Genomic DNA, 20242 nt, shown 5'->3' with positions numbered 1-20242 from the left:
CTGTTTTTTTCAATTTCAAATCAAATTAAAAAAAATAAAGTTATAAGTCAGAAAATTATAATATACGATAAAATGTTTTATTTAAAATCTTAAAAAATTTCAATTTTTGAAAAAAAAATAGACTAGGTAGATTTAATCAATCTCAAAAAAATTTAGTTTAATATATAAAGAATAATAGAATATTATAGACAAAAGTATTTCAATAACTCGCTTGAATAATTGATTTAACCATTCATTGATATCATAAATTTAGAAAAACGAATTCTTCTAAATTTCCCTAAGTTTTGTAGGCTTCAGAAAGTTAATTATTTATATTTTTATAACTAAAGAAGTGATTAATAAGTTAAATATGACCAATGATAATAATAATAATAATAATAATAAAGTTAAACATGACAATATTTGTGCAATTCTTTGCTTTTGCTTTAGGAAGGAATAAAAATTGTATGCTCCCCTACTTGGGTGTAGCGTATAAGTGGTGGTGTACACGTGTGTAATTCTAATAAGTAAGTGTATCATATGTATTAATTTCTGGTTGAATTTTTAGAGAAACTCTCTGGTGGACATATAAAACATTGCAAGAAATGATGTAATTAATTAATGATGCTTTCAATCGTTATCTTAATTAAATATATATTAAATAGTATATAATTGGAAAATGGGTATTTGGTTCATTGAGAGGATTCCCAATTGTAATTTGATCCTGCTACCGTTTTCTTTTCAGTTCATGCATGGTTTATAAATAGAAATAAGATTTAAAGAAAAAGAAAAGAGAGGTTAGAAATAAAAGGACAGTAAAAAGATACATATGGATTGGGTTGATGGTATTACCCAGACAGGGTTTGGAGGGTGATTGGGACGCATGCATAGAGGAATTGCAGAGACAAATTCATTGCAAACAAGAAAAGAGGGGACAGAGATTCACTTCACCGTCCCCTTCTCAAGCCCTCATGCCTGGGATCAATGAAATAATGAACCTTAATCAATCAAAACAATCCACATCACATGCTCATATGACAGCTTCCCTTGTTGCCCTCCAAATTTATGACCCACTGCCCTCTTTCTCCCTTGAATATAAATATTAATATTTTTCATTTTTAAAATATATCAGTTATACAATCATGCATCCATGATTAAAATTAAAAATTAATTAACAATTATATAATTCTTTTAAAAGTTATGCACGTGCATTTATATGTTATACTTTTATAATTAACATAAAAAATTATGTTATATGTTTGGTTAAATTATTTTATAAATCCTCATAATTCATTGAATGTTCGAATAAGCTTCAACAGTTGAAAACTTTTTAATGAAATTCCCATAATTCACCCAAAATAAATCTCATTTTTCTAGCTTTTTCAATAAGTCCTTATAATGTTTATTACTTTTACTAAATTATAAAAACCTATTTAAAATTTAAATAATAAACAAAAAACTTGTTCAATCGTGCTTTCCATCAGAAAGATCTCTATATTTCATCTAAATTTTCAATTTGTTCTAGTTATTGTTTAACAAAAGTTAGCCAAGCCATAATTATTGTTATCCAACTAGAACTTTCATAATATTTCAATAAAACCATAAGGACCAAAAGTAAAATTATAAAATGAAAAAATAATCCAGAGTTCAAACGATAAATAAATATAAATTAAATAAACATTGAGTAATGCACAAGTCTTATATTGAAACAGTTGTCGAAACTTAAGATATTATATACATTCACAATTGGTAGAGAAACATTCATAATTTAACTTGAACAGGTTGCGAATTAACCGTGACCCAACCGACCAATTAATCAAAATTTTCCTCATGGCTTCACCTAGCAAAAGATTTAATTAAAAAATGGAGCCACAAACTATAATCATACATAATAGTAACCCGCTAAAACAGTTGGTGCAGATTGACCAAAACGGATACATAATAGAAGAAAAGCAAAATGAATAATAAAAAACACCTCTTAAAGAAATTGTTTTGGACATATGGGTGACAAGAAGACACATCCTCGAAGGAAGAGGAAAACTTTAGGCAATTAATTAAAATAGGGGAAAAATAAAAGCAGCGAGGCTGAAAGTTAAACTAGAAGTGTTAACGTCGATCATGAGACAAGTCATGAAGGATGTATTAAGTGTTGGGGGGCTAAGTGCTTGTAATTGGTCGTGCAAGTTTCAATCGAAAGAGGAACGACAACTTCCTAAATTTGACGTCTGCTCCATGTGTTTTCAATGTTCAACTTCAATGATGCCAGCACCTATTAGCCATTTATATGGTGTAGCTTCCATGAGATCATGACCTAACTAATCTCTAATATTATCTCTCTTACCCTATTCCCCACCACTTATATATTTCATTTATCTCTTTGGGCATTGCAGGGCTGGACCTTACCAAGCTTTTTCTGTCCTTATTTTGTTTTGTTTTTTTGGTGGTTACCCCGTCTCTTTCTTCCTTATAATTTTCATGTTTATGTTTGGTTTTAGCACCGAGTCCTTTTCCACTAGCTTTGCGTGCCCTTAGATATTGCTTTTTCGGGAGATAGAAATTGTTAGTCAAAATTAGAGAAATCAAGCATAGAATTATATAATTATAATATATAAAGATAATCGATCCTTCGTGGGTTCATAGCTTTTGGCATAACAACACACCCCTTTTCTTTATTGTTGCAATCAGACCTCAGAAATAGGCAAAATTTAGTGCCGCCACATTTGGCAATACTACTAGTTTTTAACTTCAATAGGTGGGATTGGACCATGCTATGCTACGCTTAATAGCCATATCCCACCTATGCTGTGGTGTAAATTATTACTGGCATGGTTCGCTTTTTCCTTTGTTTAAATTAGAAATCAATGTTCACAAAAAAGAACAATGATATTCTGGGTAAGTAGATTAGTGCAGGAGCACAGGCTTGACTAAAATAATACGAGTTTGCAAAAGATTATACATACGTCATATTTTAACTAGTATAATCGACATTTCGAGTGTCTTGCTGTAAGGTTCTTATAATATTTAGGGGAAAGACTATATTTGAAGAACTTATTTTTTTTCTCTTTATTGTTTAATAAAATCCGCATGGTATACACAGATATAGTAACGAGAATAAATGATATGAGTATCAAATCCCGAAACAACTGAGTCCTCGAAATGATTTTAAGTAAAAAGGCTTTCGAATTCTACGGCTAATTAATGAGTCGTTTTAAATTATTTTTCTGTAGATCCATAAACATATCTAATTCCTAGTGTTCAAAGTTTGCCCTACGTTCTGGCAGAAAAAAAGTTTGTCCTACGTAATTCCAATTGGTAAATGAGTACAAGTATCAGTAAACGTTTCAAATTAGCTTATAAATTAAGAGGCAAATCCAAAGTCGGTTAAAGTGGGAAAAAAAAATGTAGTGAAACACGTTTTCATTTTCTTTTGCCTACGTTTATTTTTTCATTGTAATCAATTATAGCTTGCATATCTCAGTATACCTAGATGAAAGATTGACTAGTAGTTTTCCTGTTTTTGGTCATTAACTAGAAGTCGCTCGTGACATCGAAATTCAACTGAAAAATAAAAATATGCTACACATTAGTAATCAATCCACCAATGTTTATCACTTGTTCACCACCTTGAAAAAATTGTAATTTTGGCTATCAATCAAATGCACACACACCCACTCATATAAGTGGGGATTTACTTGATCTACAATAATAAAGTGTTGTCAATTTTACTGTGTTTCATAACATTTTATAAATATTATATTTCATTTAATTATTAAATTAAATTTTTATTGAATAAATTAAATTTATATAATCGCACATAATTCAAAAAACAACTAATACCTCATAAGTCAATTTTATGTTAATATATGCTACATTCTTTAAAATATAAATCAATGTTAACTGTAATTAATATTATATATATATATATTTTTTTTTTAAATTTAATATATAATTCTTATGATAAATATATCTCACAGTTTAATAAATAGGTTTATTAAATTTGCAGCTTAAAAAAAGTTATCAAATGAAATGAGTATTCAAATTTCATTTTTAAAATATATCTTGTATGTTTGAGAGAAGGAAAATAGGAGAGAAGTGAGAATCTTCTTACGCCTTTCTAATTCTTAATATTCTTTTATAATTAAATATTTTTATATAAAATATATTATTTATTAATCTTTACATTAAAATTTAAAACTATTCGTTATTAAAGACATAATTAACAATTATAAAAGTAGCTTGAACTCATGTGATAAAGACATAAATCAATTACTGTTCATGTCTGTGTATACAAGTTCTTTTTCCCTCAACATTAAAAAACAAAAAAAAAAGGTTACTTGTACGAGGTCCATGACTGAAGTATGTAAGACCATGCAACTCCAAGAAAACCATAAAAAACATAGTCATGGTCAGGGTTGAGTCTTGACCGAGTCAGGTTCAAAGACCACGGAAGCGTGGACAACCCACCCATGACTTTAAGAAAAATAAAAGGTTATTATATAATATATGCATTTTTAAATGCATATAATCATATATAAATGGATATATTATTTTGTATTTGTTGAATATTATTCGCTATTTATACGATATTATCATTCCTTTGCACATTCCAAATATCACGTCTTCATTATAGCTTTTAAATTAAAATTGTATATTCGTGTAACGCAGGTTAGAGTTGTTCAATTGATTATTTGAATATTAACAATAATTGATTCAAATAATACACATTTAATTTCTTATACATAAAATCTCAAATTCAAAATTTACATATATTTTTTTATTAAGAGTAATAATTATACTATAATATAAATATTCTCAATTCAATCTTAATTACCTCTTATAAAATATTCATCCGCTAAACCAAACAAGAATTGACAATTTAAACGTGCAGCAGCTCCTAAGTCTAGAATTGGTAACTTGAATGGTTTTCACCATTAAGGTTGCACGCCTCAAAACATTCTTTTTCATTTCTTTCTCCTTATTAATTTGTGTTTTAAGATAAAAAAAATTACTTTTTACTAACAATTATAATAAAAATATATTATAATATTTTTAATTCTTTAATTAATATTCTAAAAATATTAATATTTTTTCTTTTTATATACGTCATCATCATGTTATATTCAAATCAAATAGAATTGGTATAAAGTTTTAAAAAAAAACATGAAAAATAAAAAACTTAAAATAGTCTTTTATTAAATAAAGTTAAGTACATAAAATATCTCAAACATCTAAATAAACTAAAGTAAAGAAAGATGAAGCACAACTAATGACACTGATAAAAAAAGAATTACTAACATGCTTATATAATTATCATAACTCACAATTTAAATAAGTTGGCTTAAATAGACCACACATTAATATTTTTATGTTGACAAGACTACAATAACTCAATTAAATATGAATTATGAGTGAAGTATCCATAATTTATCTAATAAGAGAGAATTGTTAACAATAGTATAGACCCTGTTACTTACATTTGAAGTTCTAAATTCTAGTCGTACAAGGTAACAAAATATTTGATAAACAAAATAACACAATTAAGGGGGCAAATAAAATGATGGACAGAGAATATATTAGAAGGAGACTCAGAAACGTAAAAAACATTATTAATAAAAAAAAATAGTGTTAATATCATTAGGTTGTACTTAGGAACTACTACTCATAGTGTAATGGGGGTAAAGAATAAAAAAAGAAAGGGTAGAGAAAGAGATTTATGGTACCAATAATATAATCGGTCTCATAATCAAGAACTCAAGAATTAAGAGAAGAAAAATGAAAGATGATAAAAAGGAAATTACTAATTTGCACAACTAATATTGTGGAATGAAAACAAATTTTGCACCACTTTAAAAAATCATAAGAAGGGACATATAACATTTGAGGAGCATGTGGTAGGCAAATAGAGCCAAATGAGGAGGGTGATCATAAAAAATATAGCAGTGATCTATGGGATGACTATGCTAATGACAATGGTTACACTTAAGATGAAAATTTTTAAGTTTATAAATGTGAGTATAAACATACGAATGAGACATTAGAGTAAAGGAGTCTCAAGAAGAGAAAAAATAACTTTGATAGATATTTTAATGAAAACACAAAGTAAGGTGAACTAATGTTATGTTTAATAAAAGTAGTTAGTAACTTATTTAGAAGCTTGTAACTTATTAACTTGGTTAATAAACTTATAGAAATGTTTGATAAGTAAAAAGTAAAATAAATTTGTAGCTTTTGAAAACTAGCTTTCAAAACTATTTAAAATAATATTTAACTTTCAGCAGTTAACTACCAATATTTTTCTTATATTTTTATTACTTTTTTTTAATTAAAACTTGATATACATGCATTAATTTTATTATCTTTTGTTCCATTTTTACTAACAATAGTCTCATTCAAATTTTTTCTTATTTTTTTAATCTAATTTTCTATCTCTTCTTTTCAAATATATTTCATATTAAAAAATATATGATTTGAAATATTTTATGTTTAAATATATATGAATTTTTTAGATAATTAATTAAGTAATTATAAATAAATAAAATAAATGATAATTAATTTTAATATTATATTAACGTAACATTACATATTTTTAAAGTTATTTAACATAAATAAATTAGTTACACGATTAATTTGTTAAACAATTTTAATTTTATAAAAATTTAACTAATTTCACAATTAAAAGCTTATAACTTTTAGCTTATTTTATCAAATAATTACTGTGTATAGACTCAGAATAGCAAAATAATTTAAAATCAAATCGTAAATACGCCAAATATATATACAAACAAAATAATTTTTTTTTAAAAGTACGCTCATAAATAATTGCCCATGAAGCATTTTCAAATTAGAATCATCCTTTCGTTGAACTCTAAATATCATATTGAAAAAGAAAGAAAAAAATATAAAAAAAAAACCAATTGGTGTATAATAGTTACTTGATATTATATTATCTAAAATTAAACTAATTCCATAGTTATTTTATTTACATAATTACCTTATTTATATATATTAATCTCGACATCACGGATAAATAGAAAAAATCACCTTAAACTTTGTAAGAAAAAAAATGATCAGTTCCTTCACTAGAAATTTAGAAACATATCAGTTCAATAATTTTGAAAGCACGCCACACAACACAGCTCAGCTTCCTTAACATATCTTTGTTGTTTTGCTAGCTTCGCAAGATACGGAGTTTACTTTCTCAGATCCGACGAAAAAGGCGAAAACAAACTTACAAATATCAGGTTAAAAAAAGCATTTTCTTTTTCTTTTTTAATATTTAATACAATAAATAAAAATGCAATAGAAAAATGAGAGAAAAGGTTGCAAGAAAAACAGAACTGTATTTTCAAAAAATATTTATTGAAAAAAAGGAAACAGTGGCACAGTATTATTATTACCAAGTCCACTACGCAGTGATATTAGTTTGGTGTGTTGTGTCATGGTGCGTGTGCTTTTGGAGTCTTGCATTGCATTGCATCATCCATAGCCAAAAAAACAAAATCCCTCTCTCTGCTCTGCAAAGAGTGTGGGTCTGTTCCTGCCCTTTTATCTCTGCATCCATGTCGCCCACACACTTCGTGGCTTTCAACTCCAAAGATTCACTTTTGTTCTAAATTCCCTTTTTTTCTACTCTTCTTTTTCGCGGGTCTTTCTTCCTCCACAATTTCCTGCTTCAATTTTGGAGCTTCAGCAGATCTTTTTGCAGAGATTCTTGTGTAGGCAGTTATAGATTTTTCCTTTTTCTTTTTAAAATTTTTCCTTTGGTTATGTCTTTCTATTTTTATTTTTTTTTACCCGAGACAAGACAGCGACTGAGACTGTTGGTTGTAGATCTTGAACTTGGTTTTTTTAACGTGTTCATGTTTTTCCAATGATTCACTTCCAACCTTATCACTGTCTCCCCAACTCTTTCTTCCAATTCTCTGTTTTAACCATCCTCTGCTAACTGAGCAAATATAAAAAAAACTTGGTGGGTTTGAACTGTTTGCTTGAAATTTCAAATTTTGGAACACATGTTCCATGAAAGCTACCTCCAATTGTTAAAGACATTAGGGTTTTTTGGGTGTTAAAGTTGTGAAGACAGAGTTTAGAGAGAGAGAAGCTTTTGAAGTTTGAATTGGTCAGTCAGCAAAATTGGGACTCAGAAAAACTGTGGGTGACTGGGATTCTCTTTCTCAGTGGAAATATAATTTGCAAAGTGAGGTTCTCTGAATTGTGTTGGACACGTGGCAGTTAATTTTTCTTCTGGTTCCAGCTTTGCTGTGATCATATATGCCTTTTAAGGTAAGATAAAAACTCATAAAAATGTGAATTTATTCATCTATTAATTTATAAATGAATGTTTTTTCTGCACCCCCCATAATTCTCAGTCCTCAATATGCTAAATTTGGGAAAAATTACACGGATGCAGCAATCTTGCAGTGAAAAAGTTGTGTGAGATGATTACATTCATGGATTCAAAGGAGAAATCAAAAGAGGTGGAGAGGTGTTTGGATCCTCAGCTATGGCATGCGTGTGCAGGAGGGATGGTGCAGATGCCAGCAGTGAATACTAAAGTGTATTACTTTCCTCAGGGCCATGCTGAGCATGCATGTGGACCAGTTAACTTCAGGGCTTGTCCCAAGGTTCCACCTTTGGTTCCATGCAAAGTGGTAGCTATCAAATACCTGGCTGATCCTGAGACTGATGAGGTCTATGCTAAACTCAGGCTTGTTCCTATGAATACTAATGATGTTGATTATGACCGTGATGCTGTTGGGCCTGAAACTCAGGAAAAGCCTGCTTCATTTGCAAAGACCTTGACCCAATCTGATGCTAACAATGGTGGGGGGTTTTCTGTTCCTAGATATTGTGCCGAGACAATTTTCCCTCGTTTGGATTACTCCGCTGACCCTCCTGTTCAGAACATCCTCGCCAAGGATGTTCATGGTGAAACATGGAAATTCAGGCACATTTATAGGGGCACGCCGAGGCGGCATCTATTGACTACTGGATGGAGTACTTTTGTGAATCACAAGAAGCTTGTTGCTGGGGACTCAATTGTGTTTCTGAGAGCTGAAAATGGGGATCTATGTGTTGGGATTCGCCGAGCGAAGAAGGGTATTGGTGGTGGACCTGAGGCTTCTTCAGGGTGGAACCCTGCAGGTGGAAATTGTGCCGGGCCTTATGGTGGGTTTTCGCCCTTTTTGAGGGAGGATGAGAGCAGGATCCTCAGAAATGGTAACAGCAATGGGATGAATCCAAGTGTGAGCATGATGGGGAGGGGAAAAGTGAGGCCAGAAGCTGTAATTGAAGCAGCAACTCTTGCCGCCAATAAGCAGCCCTTTGAGGTTGTTTACTTCCCTCGGGCTAGTACTCCCGAGTTTTGTGTGAAGGCCCCATTAATTGAAACAGCACTGCAGATAAGGTGGTGTTCTGGAATAAGGTTCAAGATGGCCTTTGAGACAGAGGACTCTTCGCGAATAAGTTGGTTTATGGGAACGATATCTTCAGTTCAGGTTGCTGATCCTCTTAACTGGCCTAACTCACCTTGGAGGCTTCTCCAGGTAACATCATATTTATTGAAAACATATTGCTAGTTTGCTAGTTTGCTAGTTTGTTTATCCTGAAATTCCTTAGCATCAATGATATGCTCGGTTATTATGAGAATTTGGTAGAAATGTGATGGTGTCATTTTTTTTGTACCCTTTATGCCAATGTTGTTAGTTGATGTGAAAATATGTTAGAATTCAGAAACTATTAGCCTTTGTAGTTGCTAATTAAATTTACTTCTGGAGATTTAGAGTATTGATTAAGATTGGGCTCTGGTTTTTAACTAATTGCATTTTGCATGTTTAACTCAAGTAAAACCAGGTCTACTTAAAGTTTAGTTTCTCTATTTTATGTCAACTCTGACTAATTTACTGAAGTATATTTGTAGGTTACATGGGATGAACCAGATTTACTTCAGAATGTAAGAAGAGTGAGCCCATGGCTGGTTGAATTGGTATCAAGCATGCCTGCCATTCATGCTTCCCCTTTCTCACCACCACGGAAGAAACTGAGATTGCCTCAACACCCGGATTTCCCCCTTGATGGCCAGATTCCTGTTCCAACATTTCCCGGCAACCTTCTAGGTCCCAGCAACACCAATCCATTTGGTTGTCTACCCGAAAGTACTCCTGCTGGCATGCAGGGAGCCAGGCATGCTCATTATGGTCTATCCTTATCAGATCACCTCAATAAAGTGCAGTCAGGTCTACTTCCAGTTGGGTTCCCGCCTCTTGATCATGCTGCTATGCGGATGAGGGTCTCCAATAACCTCATATTGCAAAAGCCCAGGATGAGTGAGAATATCTCTTGCTTACTATCTATGGCAAATTCGACGCAGTCTTCAAAGCAACTGAATGATGGGAAGACAACCGAGCTTGTGCTTTTCGGCCAAAAAATTCTCACAGGGCAACCGATCTCTCAGAGCAGCTCTGGTGATACAGTCTCCCCAGTTCCTACTGGAAACTGTTCATCAGATGGAAATGCTGATAAAGTGACTAATTTTTCTGATGGTTCTGGATCTGCTCTTCATCAACAAGGCCAACACGAACGCTCCTCTTGTGATAGGTTCCAGTGGTATAGGGATAACTGCCAAGAAACTGAGACTAGTTTGGAGACTGGTCACTGTAAAGTTTTTATGGAATCAGAAGACGTTGGGCGGACTATGGACCTCTCGTTGCTCAGGTCATACGATGAACTGAACAGAAAGCTGGCAGACATGTTTGGCCTAGAAAAATCTGAGATGTTAAGTCATGTGCTCTATCGGGATGTAACTGGGGTCGTAAAGCACATTGGCGATGAACCTTTCAGGTAGGAATCGCAATCACAATCATTACTCTTGAATTGCAGAATGTAGTCCATCTTAGAGCTTGACATGTTTATCTCTTTGATGCTGTTGCAGTGACTTCACAAGAACAGCAAAGAGGTTGACAATTCTAATGGATTCCGGAAGCGACAATGTAAGAGTTTAGTGAAGCAAAAAAATAAGCCATTCTTTCAATTGTACAGATGGTTCATGAAGTCATCTATTCCCGTTTCTGACCCTTTACACCCTTCCTGGAGCAATGGAAGGAGGCAGTCTCATCTAATTTTTGAATATCAAACTCTCCAGATAAATGTTTCTAGTCTATCTCAAAGGGGATGTTTGGATTTTGAAATTTTGGTTGGAGTGATCATAACTTGTGTTTTTCCTTTTTTTTTTTTGGTTTTAAATTTTATTTTATCCTTTGTCTACACGAGTTTTCTTTTTAAATTTTGTTGGGAGGAAAAGGTGGTAGAGGAGGATTGGGTTGTATGTAGTAAAAATACAAAAGTATTCAATTTGAATCTTGCTCCTGTATTTGCCTGTTCAGGTTGTACCATTTTCTTCTTGTTGCGGCCTATAAAGTTTTTACAGTTACAATTTAATCTTGCATTAAATGTAATTCTATGGCTGAAAATTTATGTACATCTCTCCTAAAGTTATAGCCCATGGCAACAAAAATAATGGATGGGGTCTGAGTTCTATTTTGGTTGGTAGGAAATTGGCGCATGGTTGGATATTTCTTTGTATGACATTAACAATGACAATGAGATAGAAAACTGAACAAGTTTCTATTTCAGCGACACATTTTGTTTGTTAATGCACCCTCAATCTTCCCAAACAATCTTTTCTTGCTTGACCCGGAAAATCGATTAGGATAAGAAAATGTAAAATATTAATACGCATATATATATATATATATATATATATATATATATATATATATATATATATATAATAAAAGCAAGATAAAGTTAGTTGAAAGTGTAATCACGGGGTAGAAACATAGGATTAGGAGGAGTTGACTTTATGATCGGTTAAGGGATCAATGTTTCACACGGCAAGAGATTCGAGTAGATCATGATTCCAAGCTAGTAAAAAAGTGCCACATGGAAGACAATGGCATGAAACAAGAAGAAAGAGATGACAAACATAAACATGGGAACTTTGCTAACCCAAAAATAAAGATGGAAAATTCAACGAAACATAGGTCCCATGCTGATGCCGCAAAGTGTGGCGGGATAATTAATAGTCGAATTAATTAATGAAACAATAATATTATAATAAGTTATGGGTTATTGGGATTGCAAAACCAGAGTTGTCTAACACAAAGTCAATAATGTGTTAGATTCGGAGCGTGACACCCATAAAATATTGTTAACAAGAAAGAAAGAGCTGGAAAGCAATGGAAGACACATTCCTATTTGACTCCACACAAGAACAAAAAATTTGGATATTATATTATTTATTAATTATATATATTAACAGGCCGCACGTGAGAACGTGGGGCCTTGTATCGCATGGTAAAGTAAAGGTAAAGGGAAAAGTGATAATAGGTTCACGTGTGGCTGACGTCAATCACGTCATCGACGGTGCCTTTACGCATCTGTTGCGGCGTGTTGGCGACCGCGCTGGTTTACTGTTGCCTCTTCTCTTTCCCTACGCTCAAATCAGATATGAGATAAAATATTAAATATATAAATGATGTAATGTCATTAGAAAATAAGGTAAAAAATAATGTATGAATATGTAAATATTATTGCTGGGAAAATAAAACCAATTATGTAACTGCTGTTAACTAACTATGTATAGTGCATGTGTATGTAGAAAGTGTTATGTGATGACTTATGACATGATAGAGAATGTCATCATCAGTAGACCCACTGTCATTTGTTTCTTGATGCACTATATTTGATGGATTTAGTACTGGGATTCTATTTTATTTTTTGGACAGAAAAACTTTAAATGATGAATGCACAGAAAGAGAGAGATCAAATAAGAGAGTAATTGGTCTCCTAAACAGTGGTTAGAAAGTTCTCAATGATAATTAAAGAATTGATAAAGAAACACTTTATTAAAATTATATTTAATAAGTTGCATGTTTGAGTTCCTGTTTTTCTTTTTAGGTGGTGAGTGCTTAATATTTACATGTTTATTTTTTATGTTCGAGTTAAGTAAAGTTACTATAAGCAACAAAGGAGGTTATAATTTGTCCAAAAAGAAAAAGAAAAGGCAACGTGAAGATGTATGGACCTTATTATCAATTTATCACTGTTCTAAGCTTATCTTGTCTTTTCTGATTAGGCTATCCATTTTTAGACTTTATGGTTTCTCACGAGATTTGATTTACGTACAGAGAAGGAATTGAGGAATCTCTCTCTAAGAAAATGTTCAATTTTTTTATATATGATTTAATTTGGATCTTCACCAGCTACAAACATTTGCAAGTGAAGCGTGCGGAAACATGTACAACCTTGTTTAATTATCATGGTATTTATTCGTGATCACATGGCACAAGGTCTTTCAATTAGTGTCACAGAGTTTTGCTATAAAAAAGAGGTCCATGGAACCAAGCAGGGTTGAAGTTTCCATGCATGTTCATGGCATTTAGGGAAGACAGAATCCGAAACACGAGGATCCCCATAAGTGATGCGATCTTGGGTTGGATCATGTGACATGAAATCGTATTATCAACGACATCTCTTTTAGTTATGTGATATATACATACGAGACATAACATAGACACAAAGCTTTTATATTCGTTATAAAATTCAGGACTCAACTGTGATATTTCCTATTTTATGCAGCTACATAGAAAGCACTTTAGATGGTTTCTAAGAAATTATCGTAGTTGACGAGGGAAAAAAAATTCATCAACAACACTACCTATACGTTTAGTTATTAATTCAAATTTATTAAGAATTATAAAAATCATGTGAGTTATACTTTTTTTCACATTTAATTTAATGTTTTTTATATTTTTAAATTTTTTAGCTAATAACTAAAAGTGTGTTAAATAATGTATTGCTGATTTTTTTTTAATATGTTATTTTATCATAAACATAAAAAAAATAGTATTTTTAACTTTTAAGGACATAAAGTCATAAAAAAAGTATTTAATAAAAATATAACATTAAAATGAACTTTTTTTAATTTCATTTTGTTATAAATTTTTAACAAGTGTTTTAACTATATTCATTACACTAAAAAATCAAATTTTATATTGGTAGTTTCTTTGGAGCTTTGAAAGCATAATTTGTCAATAACCAAAGAAAAAAGTCAATAAAATAAAATACTAAATTTTTTAACAAACACGTTAGATAAATTTTAATCCTTTTATTTTTTGTTTTGTTTAAAGCTATATAGAAAAGTAATTAAATGATGTATGGTTTTATTATATTTTGACTAAATTATCTTCATTTAAATTGTACCTATTTCATTTATTATTCCTTAATTTCACATACTCGCCGTTTAATAAGTTAAAAAAGAAAGTAAATAACTAAAATTAAGATATAATTTTAATGTATATTTAATTGAAATTATTATCTATATATAGGGGTACAGTTTTCAAAAATTAAAATAAACTTATATTTATGAAAAACCTAAAATTTAAAACATAAATAAAAAAAAGGCAATAGAAGAAAAAAAGTCAAGGTAGTAAGTGAGTTCTGTTGAATAGAGTATATCCAATTGCTTTAATGGAATCCACATTAAATTCTTCATCTAATTATTTGAAAAAAAACGTGTAAAACGTGCGTTGATTATTACAAGCATATATTACTCCAAACTACAAAAGGATATAATTCTCATATACACATTTTTATAAATATAATTAATAAAATTTTATTTATTAAATAATAAAGTTCAGTTTAAGATTAGTAATAAAATTATTTGAATATTATCTTAAATTTTTAGAACTTGTTTATTAACATAATACAATAAAAAGATAGAAAATTAGATAAGAATTTGATAAGATAAACATAAAATATGCTCTTAATATATTTTATATTTTATGTAAATCAAAATGATAAATACACATATTATGTTATTTTATTCTATTTATTTCTAGCTCAAGTCATATAAAAAATAAAATTTATATAAAAAAAATATGATAATTTCATAATATAATATTATCTCGCCATCTTAAATAAATGTTAGAAATAAAATATGATAGAAAAAACTATATCATTTTTTAACTATCCTATCTACTAAATAAGATTTAACCATGACAATGGCTATTATGTATGGAATAAAAGGATTTTTCACATTTTTCATCCTAAGAAGAAGGCATATATTTAGAGTGGTTGGACACTATTACCTATGTTTATGAACTTTTAGCATAATTTTGATTTTTATAAGTCTTTTCTTGGATAAAATTATGAAATCTCTCCATTATAAATTTTTGTATGGATAAAATTGTAAATTCTCTCGCAAAATACATAATTCATAAGAATATATGTTATGGTAAGAAAGCTTATATATAATAAATTATTAAATAATCGCGTATACTTCATTCATTTACAGTCACATTTCTTCATTTTGCAATAATTTTTCTTTTAATCTTATTATTCTACTACAATCTTCTTTTATTGTATAATCTATAAGGAGCAAGATTTTTCTTCAACTGGCAAAAGAAATGACAATGCAGTATCAATTACTTCTTTTTTATTTCTTCTCATCTTTGAGTCTAAAGCTCATTCTAATGCCAATTGTTAAGGAGAAGAAGAGACATAAATTCTCTATCCCTAAAAACACATGCACAAATATTTAACCTAGTTTGACACTTCTTGCTTATGTTCATTAAGTCTTAATATAATTTTATAATTTTTATATTGATATAATTGCTAATCATCTTTCTTATGAATAAAATTATAAACTATCTCTTAACGCATAATTATTTCAGTCTCTAACAAACTCAAAAGACTATACGTTGTTATAGTAAAAAAAGTTCTTAATAAAATTTCATATTCTAAGATATTTTTACATTTTAATTCTTTAAATTTTTTATATATGATTTAGATTATTAGTCTACCTTAATCATAATAGTTTAGTAATAGTACTAACAAAAATAGTTGAGATAATAATGGTAACAATCACAATAAATATGATAAGATAATGACAAATGAGTACAAATAGTTGTGGAATAGGGAAAAGTGGCAACAAGTATAAAAAGAATTGACAGATGTAATTGATAAGATTTATTCAAGTCTCATGTTAGAATTTTTTAATAAAACAAAAGATAGAAAAATATAATAAATGAGATTATTTATTTTATGTTTACTTATCGTAATAACATATAATTTTTGTAATTTTGTCTGTTTAAAAAATTATAAAATAATAAAATAATATTAGGAGTTCATGAATGTAGTTAAAAAAATGTTAAACCACGTTAAAGTTTATGTTAATTAAGAGATAGAAAATGTAGATGATTTATTTGTTTATCTTTAATAACAGTAATGGTAATTGTAGTAATAATAATTGTGTCACTAATAAAAACAACAACAAAAATATGATAATTATATCGATTTGATAATAATTGCTGCAATAATGATAATTACACTAACAATGATCATTTGGCGTTAACAAGCGTGATTGTGTTTTAGATAACAGTAATAAGATCAGTTGTATGAGTGAAGGGAAGGGAGAAAAAGTTCTTCCTAATAATAATTACTATGTGAAGGTGAGTTTTGGGAATTTCGAGACAAAATTAGGATATTGATTGAATTTATTGCAGAAAAGCAAATGGATGAGAAGGAATGAAGGGGGGAAGGTGACAAGAACCGTTTCCGAAGCATTATTGCATTCAATTTGGATAACTTAGTTTTGAGGACCCATTTTCCACCAAATATGGGATGGTTTCTATCTATAAATAAATGGGACATTATGGCCTGTCTGTGCCTCGTTAAAACCTCAACATGGCTTTACCCTTTCGTCAAGGAAACGTCAATTTCCATATTAACATCAAACAAAGAGAAAACATTTCAAAGGAAAGGCCTGGCTCCACCGGGGATATATATATATATAGTATTTTTTTTAAATGATAAAAATTGGGAAAATAAATAGATAAGGATTTTCTTTTCTTTTTTTCTATTGCGGTAAAATTCAGTACTTAAATTAAGCAGGTAAGGCGAATTTAGAAATTCATGGCATCCTTTCATGTGTTTTTCAGGGCTTATTTATTTTTTTAATATTTTTTAAAAAACAAATTCTTAAAATAATGTTTTTTAAAAACAAATTCCCTGTCTGGGGTCTTTTTTGCCACGTCAAGACCTGTTTCGCATACTGTATAGACGAAATATAATTTTTTTTATTTTTTAAATGCTATTTCGTCTTTAGCAGAGACGAAATTATCAGATTGCGCCATGTGTCAACTGGTGTGTTTCGCCTACTGCAGAGACGAAACTCAATAAATGGTGCCATGTGTCATGATCTGGATCAATTTACGAAAATGGTTAAAAAAAAAGAAAAAATTTATATTTGAATATTTAATTAATATTTATTAAAAATAGAAAATTATAAAATTTAAGAATAAAAAAATTATATAATTTTTAATTAACTTAATTAACAACTACAAATATATTAAAAATGTATATTGAAATTACACTAGGTATAATGTATGACGCAAAAAAGAATATCTGCTAATAAAATTATAAATTTATAATGGCAGCATTAGAATTTAATGGAAATGTATTGAAAAAAAATATAATATTTAATTAAAATATATTAAAATAAAAAAATCATAATATTTAATTTAAGAATAAATTATTAAAATTTAGATAATTTTAATTAAATTAATTAATAATTATAAATATATTAAAAAAATATAGTGTTAAGAATTTGTTAATCTTAGTTTAAATATCTATAAAAATTATAAAAAATACATATTTATTATATAAATTATTAAGATTTTTAAATATCACACCTAACTTACAAATTAGTTTAAATAAAAAAAATTATAAATTTATAATTTTATTAGCGGATATTCTTTTTTGCGTCATACAGTATACATAGTGTAATTTCAATATACATTTTTAATATATTTGTAGTTGTTAATTAAGTTAATTAAAAATTATATAATTTTTTTATTCTTAAATTTTATAATTTTCTATTTTTAATAAATATTAATTAAATATTCAAATATAAATTTTTTCTTTTTTTTTTAACCATTTTTGTAAATTGATCCAGATCATGACACATGGCACCATTCATTGAGTTTCGTCAGGCAAAACACACCAGATGTTGACACATGGCGCAATCTGATAATTTCGTCTCTACTAAAGACGAAATAACATTTAAAAAATAAAAAAAATTATATTTCGTCTATACAGTATGCGAAACAGGTTTTGACGTGGCAAAAAAGACCCCAGACAGGGAATTTGTTTTTAAAAAACATTATTTTAAGAATTTATTTTTTAAAAAATATTAAAAAAATAAATAAGCCGTTTTTCAGCATATTAGTACTCGGAAATATTAAAATAAAATTTTAAAAAATCAAGATTAAATAAGTTATTGATATCTGAAAATGGTATAATTTTTAATTTTAACTTTTATAAAAAAAAATTTTGATTTTAGTTTCCATATTAATAAAGATAAAATCTTTCATTAAGAATTAAAACTTTGTGATAATTTTTTAAAAAAGATTAAAATTAAATATTTTTTAATAAAAATTGAAAATACAACATGATATTTGAAAAGCTAATAACTTATTTTCTAAAACTAAAGGGGTGTCAAATTACACTTGTAACGATCATAATTAAACGATACTATGATTTTTTTTAATTATCTTTGAACAATTATCCTGTATTTTGTAATATTTTATATTACAAAATACAGGATAATTGTTCAAAGATAATTAAAAAAAATCAAACAATCCTAAACTTTATGATGAACGAAGTTGTCTACAAAATCAGATATCTCTCCTGAGATGCTGTCAAACACATTGCACAGTATTTCATTTTTGTTATTGTCAATAGGTGAATCGGTGACATCTGAACTACGCTCGTGGAAAATTCACCTTCCACCAATAAACTTTATTGAAAATAACTTAACTTTAAACTGAACAAGTTCAAGAACAAATGATCAAACTGATAGTCTTGCTCTAAAATGTCATTGTAAACAACAACGTCTTGATTCCTCTTCACGTAGTGTTTTTTTATTTTTCATTTTATGTCTGAGCCTACATGAAGACAGGTCCAAAGGCAAGAAAAACAACGTAGTCCTTTTGACCAAAAATATAAAACAAATGCAATGCTAAAAGACACAGAAAACTGAACAGACTAGGAAGGCACGCTTTGGGCAAGTACAGCTCAGAACTACTCTTACACATGCCTCTCCATATCTACATCTTTTTCACTCAACAGCCCACAAATCATCTCTCTCTCTTTTGGATTGACTGTCGGAGGAGAAGGAAAGGGTAACTTTTTATTCTTATATTAAGAGAAATATATAGTATTTATAAAAATAAATAAATGTTTGACATTATAAATTTGTACTTAGTTTATTGTTTTATTTTTATTTTTAAAAGTTATAAAATAAGAGAATATTTATTAAAAATAAAGTATTTCTTCTTCTCTTTAAAACCTAACTCTCAAACATAATGAGTTTCTAAAGAAGGGAGAGGATGAATTTTTCAAAAAATTAAGAGAACTATTTATCATTTATGATGATAAATAAAGATTTGTTATATTAAATTTATATTATTAATTATATTATATCTTTTATTCTAGAAATATATAAATTAAAATATATTATTTAAAGTAATAAAATCAGAAAAATACTCAATGTTACAAAAGCTTCAAGTACGAAATATATACAAATAACGTGTCAATGTCTTAACCATTCGTCTATTAACCATCCACCCATGTTTGTCTATCAAAAGCAATCTGATTGATTATTTTCCTTTTGTTACATTGTGTGAAAAGAATTTCATAACAAATAGCAATTCTCATAAAATTATCCTTTCTTCCATTTCCCTTCATAACCATAATTTCCGAACAACACATTAGGGTTAATATTTTTTTTTTCCAAGTATCTTCTCTTTAACAATTTTTATATTTATTTTTCGTTTTAGTCAATTACATTTCATTTCATTCACGTTTCAAATAATTTAAAAAATCATATGAAAAATTAAATGAATTTTTTGGAAAAATTGAGGGTTTGCAATGTTTTTTAGAAAAACATAAATAAGAAGAAAAAATAAAAACAATGCAATTCTTAAGAAACTGTCATGGAAAAAGTGATGAACGTACTTTTTTCTAAGACTATTCGTGTACGCCTTTAACATTACCATGTTAAAATGTTTCCCCGTACCAATGCCCCGTCTATGACAAGAACTGAAACGGGTGTTTCGTCCTCTACACGTTCATCATTTATATGCATCTCGCTAGGACAATGAATCTTGAGACCAACGCAAAAGACAAGACAGAGAGTATC

The 20242-nt window shown here is 29.0% G+C and overlaps 1 protein-coding gene across 3 annotated transcripts; it reads left to right on the top strand.

Moving 5' to 3' along the window:
- The first annotated feature begins 7399 nt into the window (after positions 1-7399).
- On the top strand, positions 7400-11464 carry LOC113871174 (auxin response factor 18-like). Of its 3 annotated transcripts, none has more exons than XM_027508048.1 (4): positions 7400-8262; positions 8390-9524; positions 9899-10818; positions 10910-11464. In XM_027508048.1, exons 2-4 carry the CDS (start codon positions 8418-8420, stop codon positions 10977-10979), a joined length of 2097 nt encoding a protein of 698 aa, XP_027363849.1. In that variant the 5' UTR covers positions 7400-8262; positions 8390-8417; the 3' UTR covers positions 10980-11464. The 3 variants fall into 3 exon arrangements, with proteins under 3 accessions (XP_027363849.1, XP_027363850.1, XP_027363848.1); XM_027508049.1 differs by having other exon boundaries at positions 7427-8262; positions 8349-9524; XM_027508047.1 differs by having other exon boundaries at positions 7476-8262; positions 8401-9524.
- The last annotated feature ends 8778 nt before the right edge of the window (positions 11465-20242 follow it).

Source organism: Abrus precatorius, unplaced genomic scaffold, assembly GCF_003935025.1.
Source record: "Abrus precatorius isolate BTA unplaced genomic scaffold, Abrus_2018 Scaffold7, whole genome shotgun sequence".
NCBI classification, from domain to species: Eukaryota; Viridiplantae; Streptophyta; class Magnoliopsida; order Fabales; family Fabaceae; genus Abrus; species Abrus precatorius.
The sequence above is the reverse complement of the archived record's forward strand: the minus strand, read 5'-3'. Positions and strand labels throughout refer to the sequence as shown.

Bases quoted from the DNA above. Each gene is read 5' to 3' on its own strand.
- LOC113871174 (XM_027508048.1), top strand. From the start codon at position 8,418: ATGATTACATTCATGGATTCAAAGGAGAAATCAAAAGAGGTGGAGAGG. The intron at 9,525-9,898 runs GTAACATCATAT...GTATATTTGTAG, and splicing joins CACCTTGGAGGCTTCTCCAG to GTTACATGGGATGAACCAGA. The intron at 10,819-10,909 runs GTAGGAATCGCA...ATGCTGTTGCAG, and splicing joins ATTGGCGATGAACCTTTCAG to TGACTTCACAAGAACAGCAA.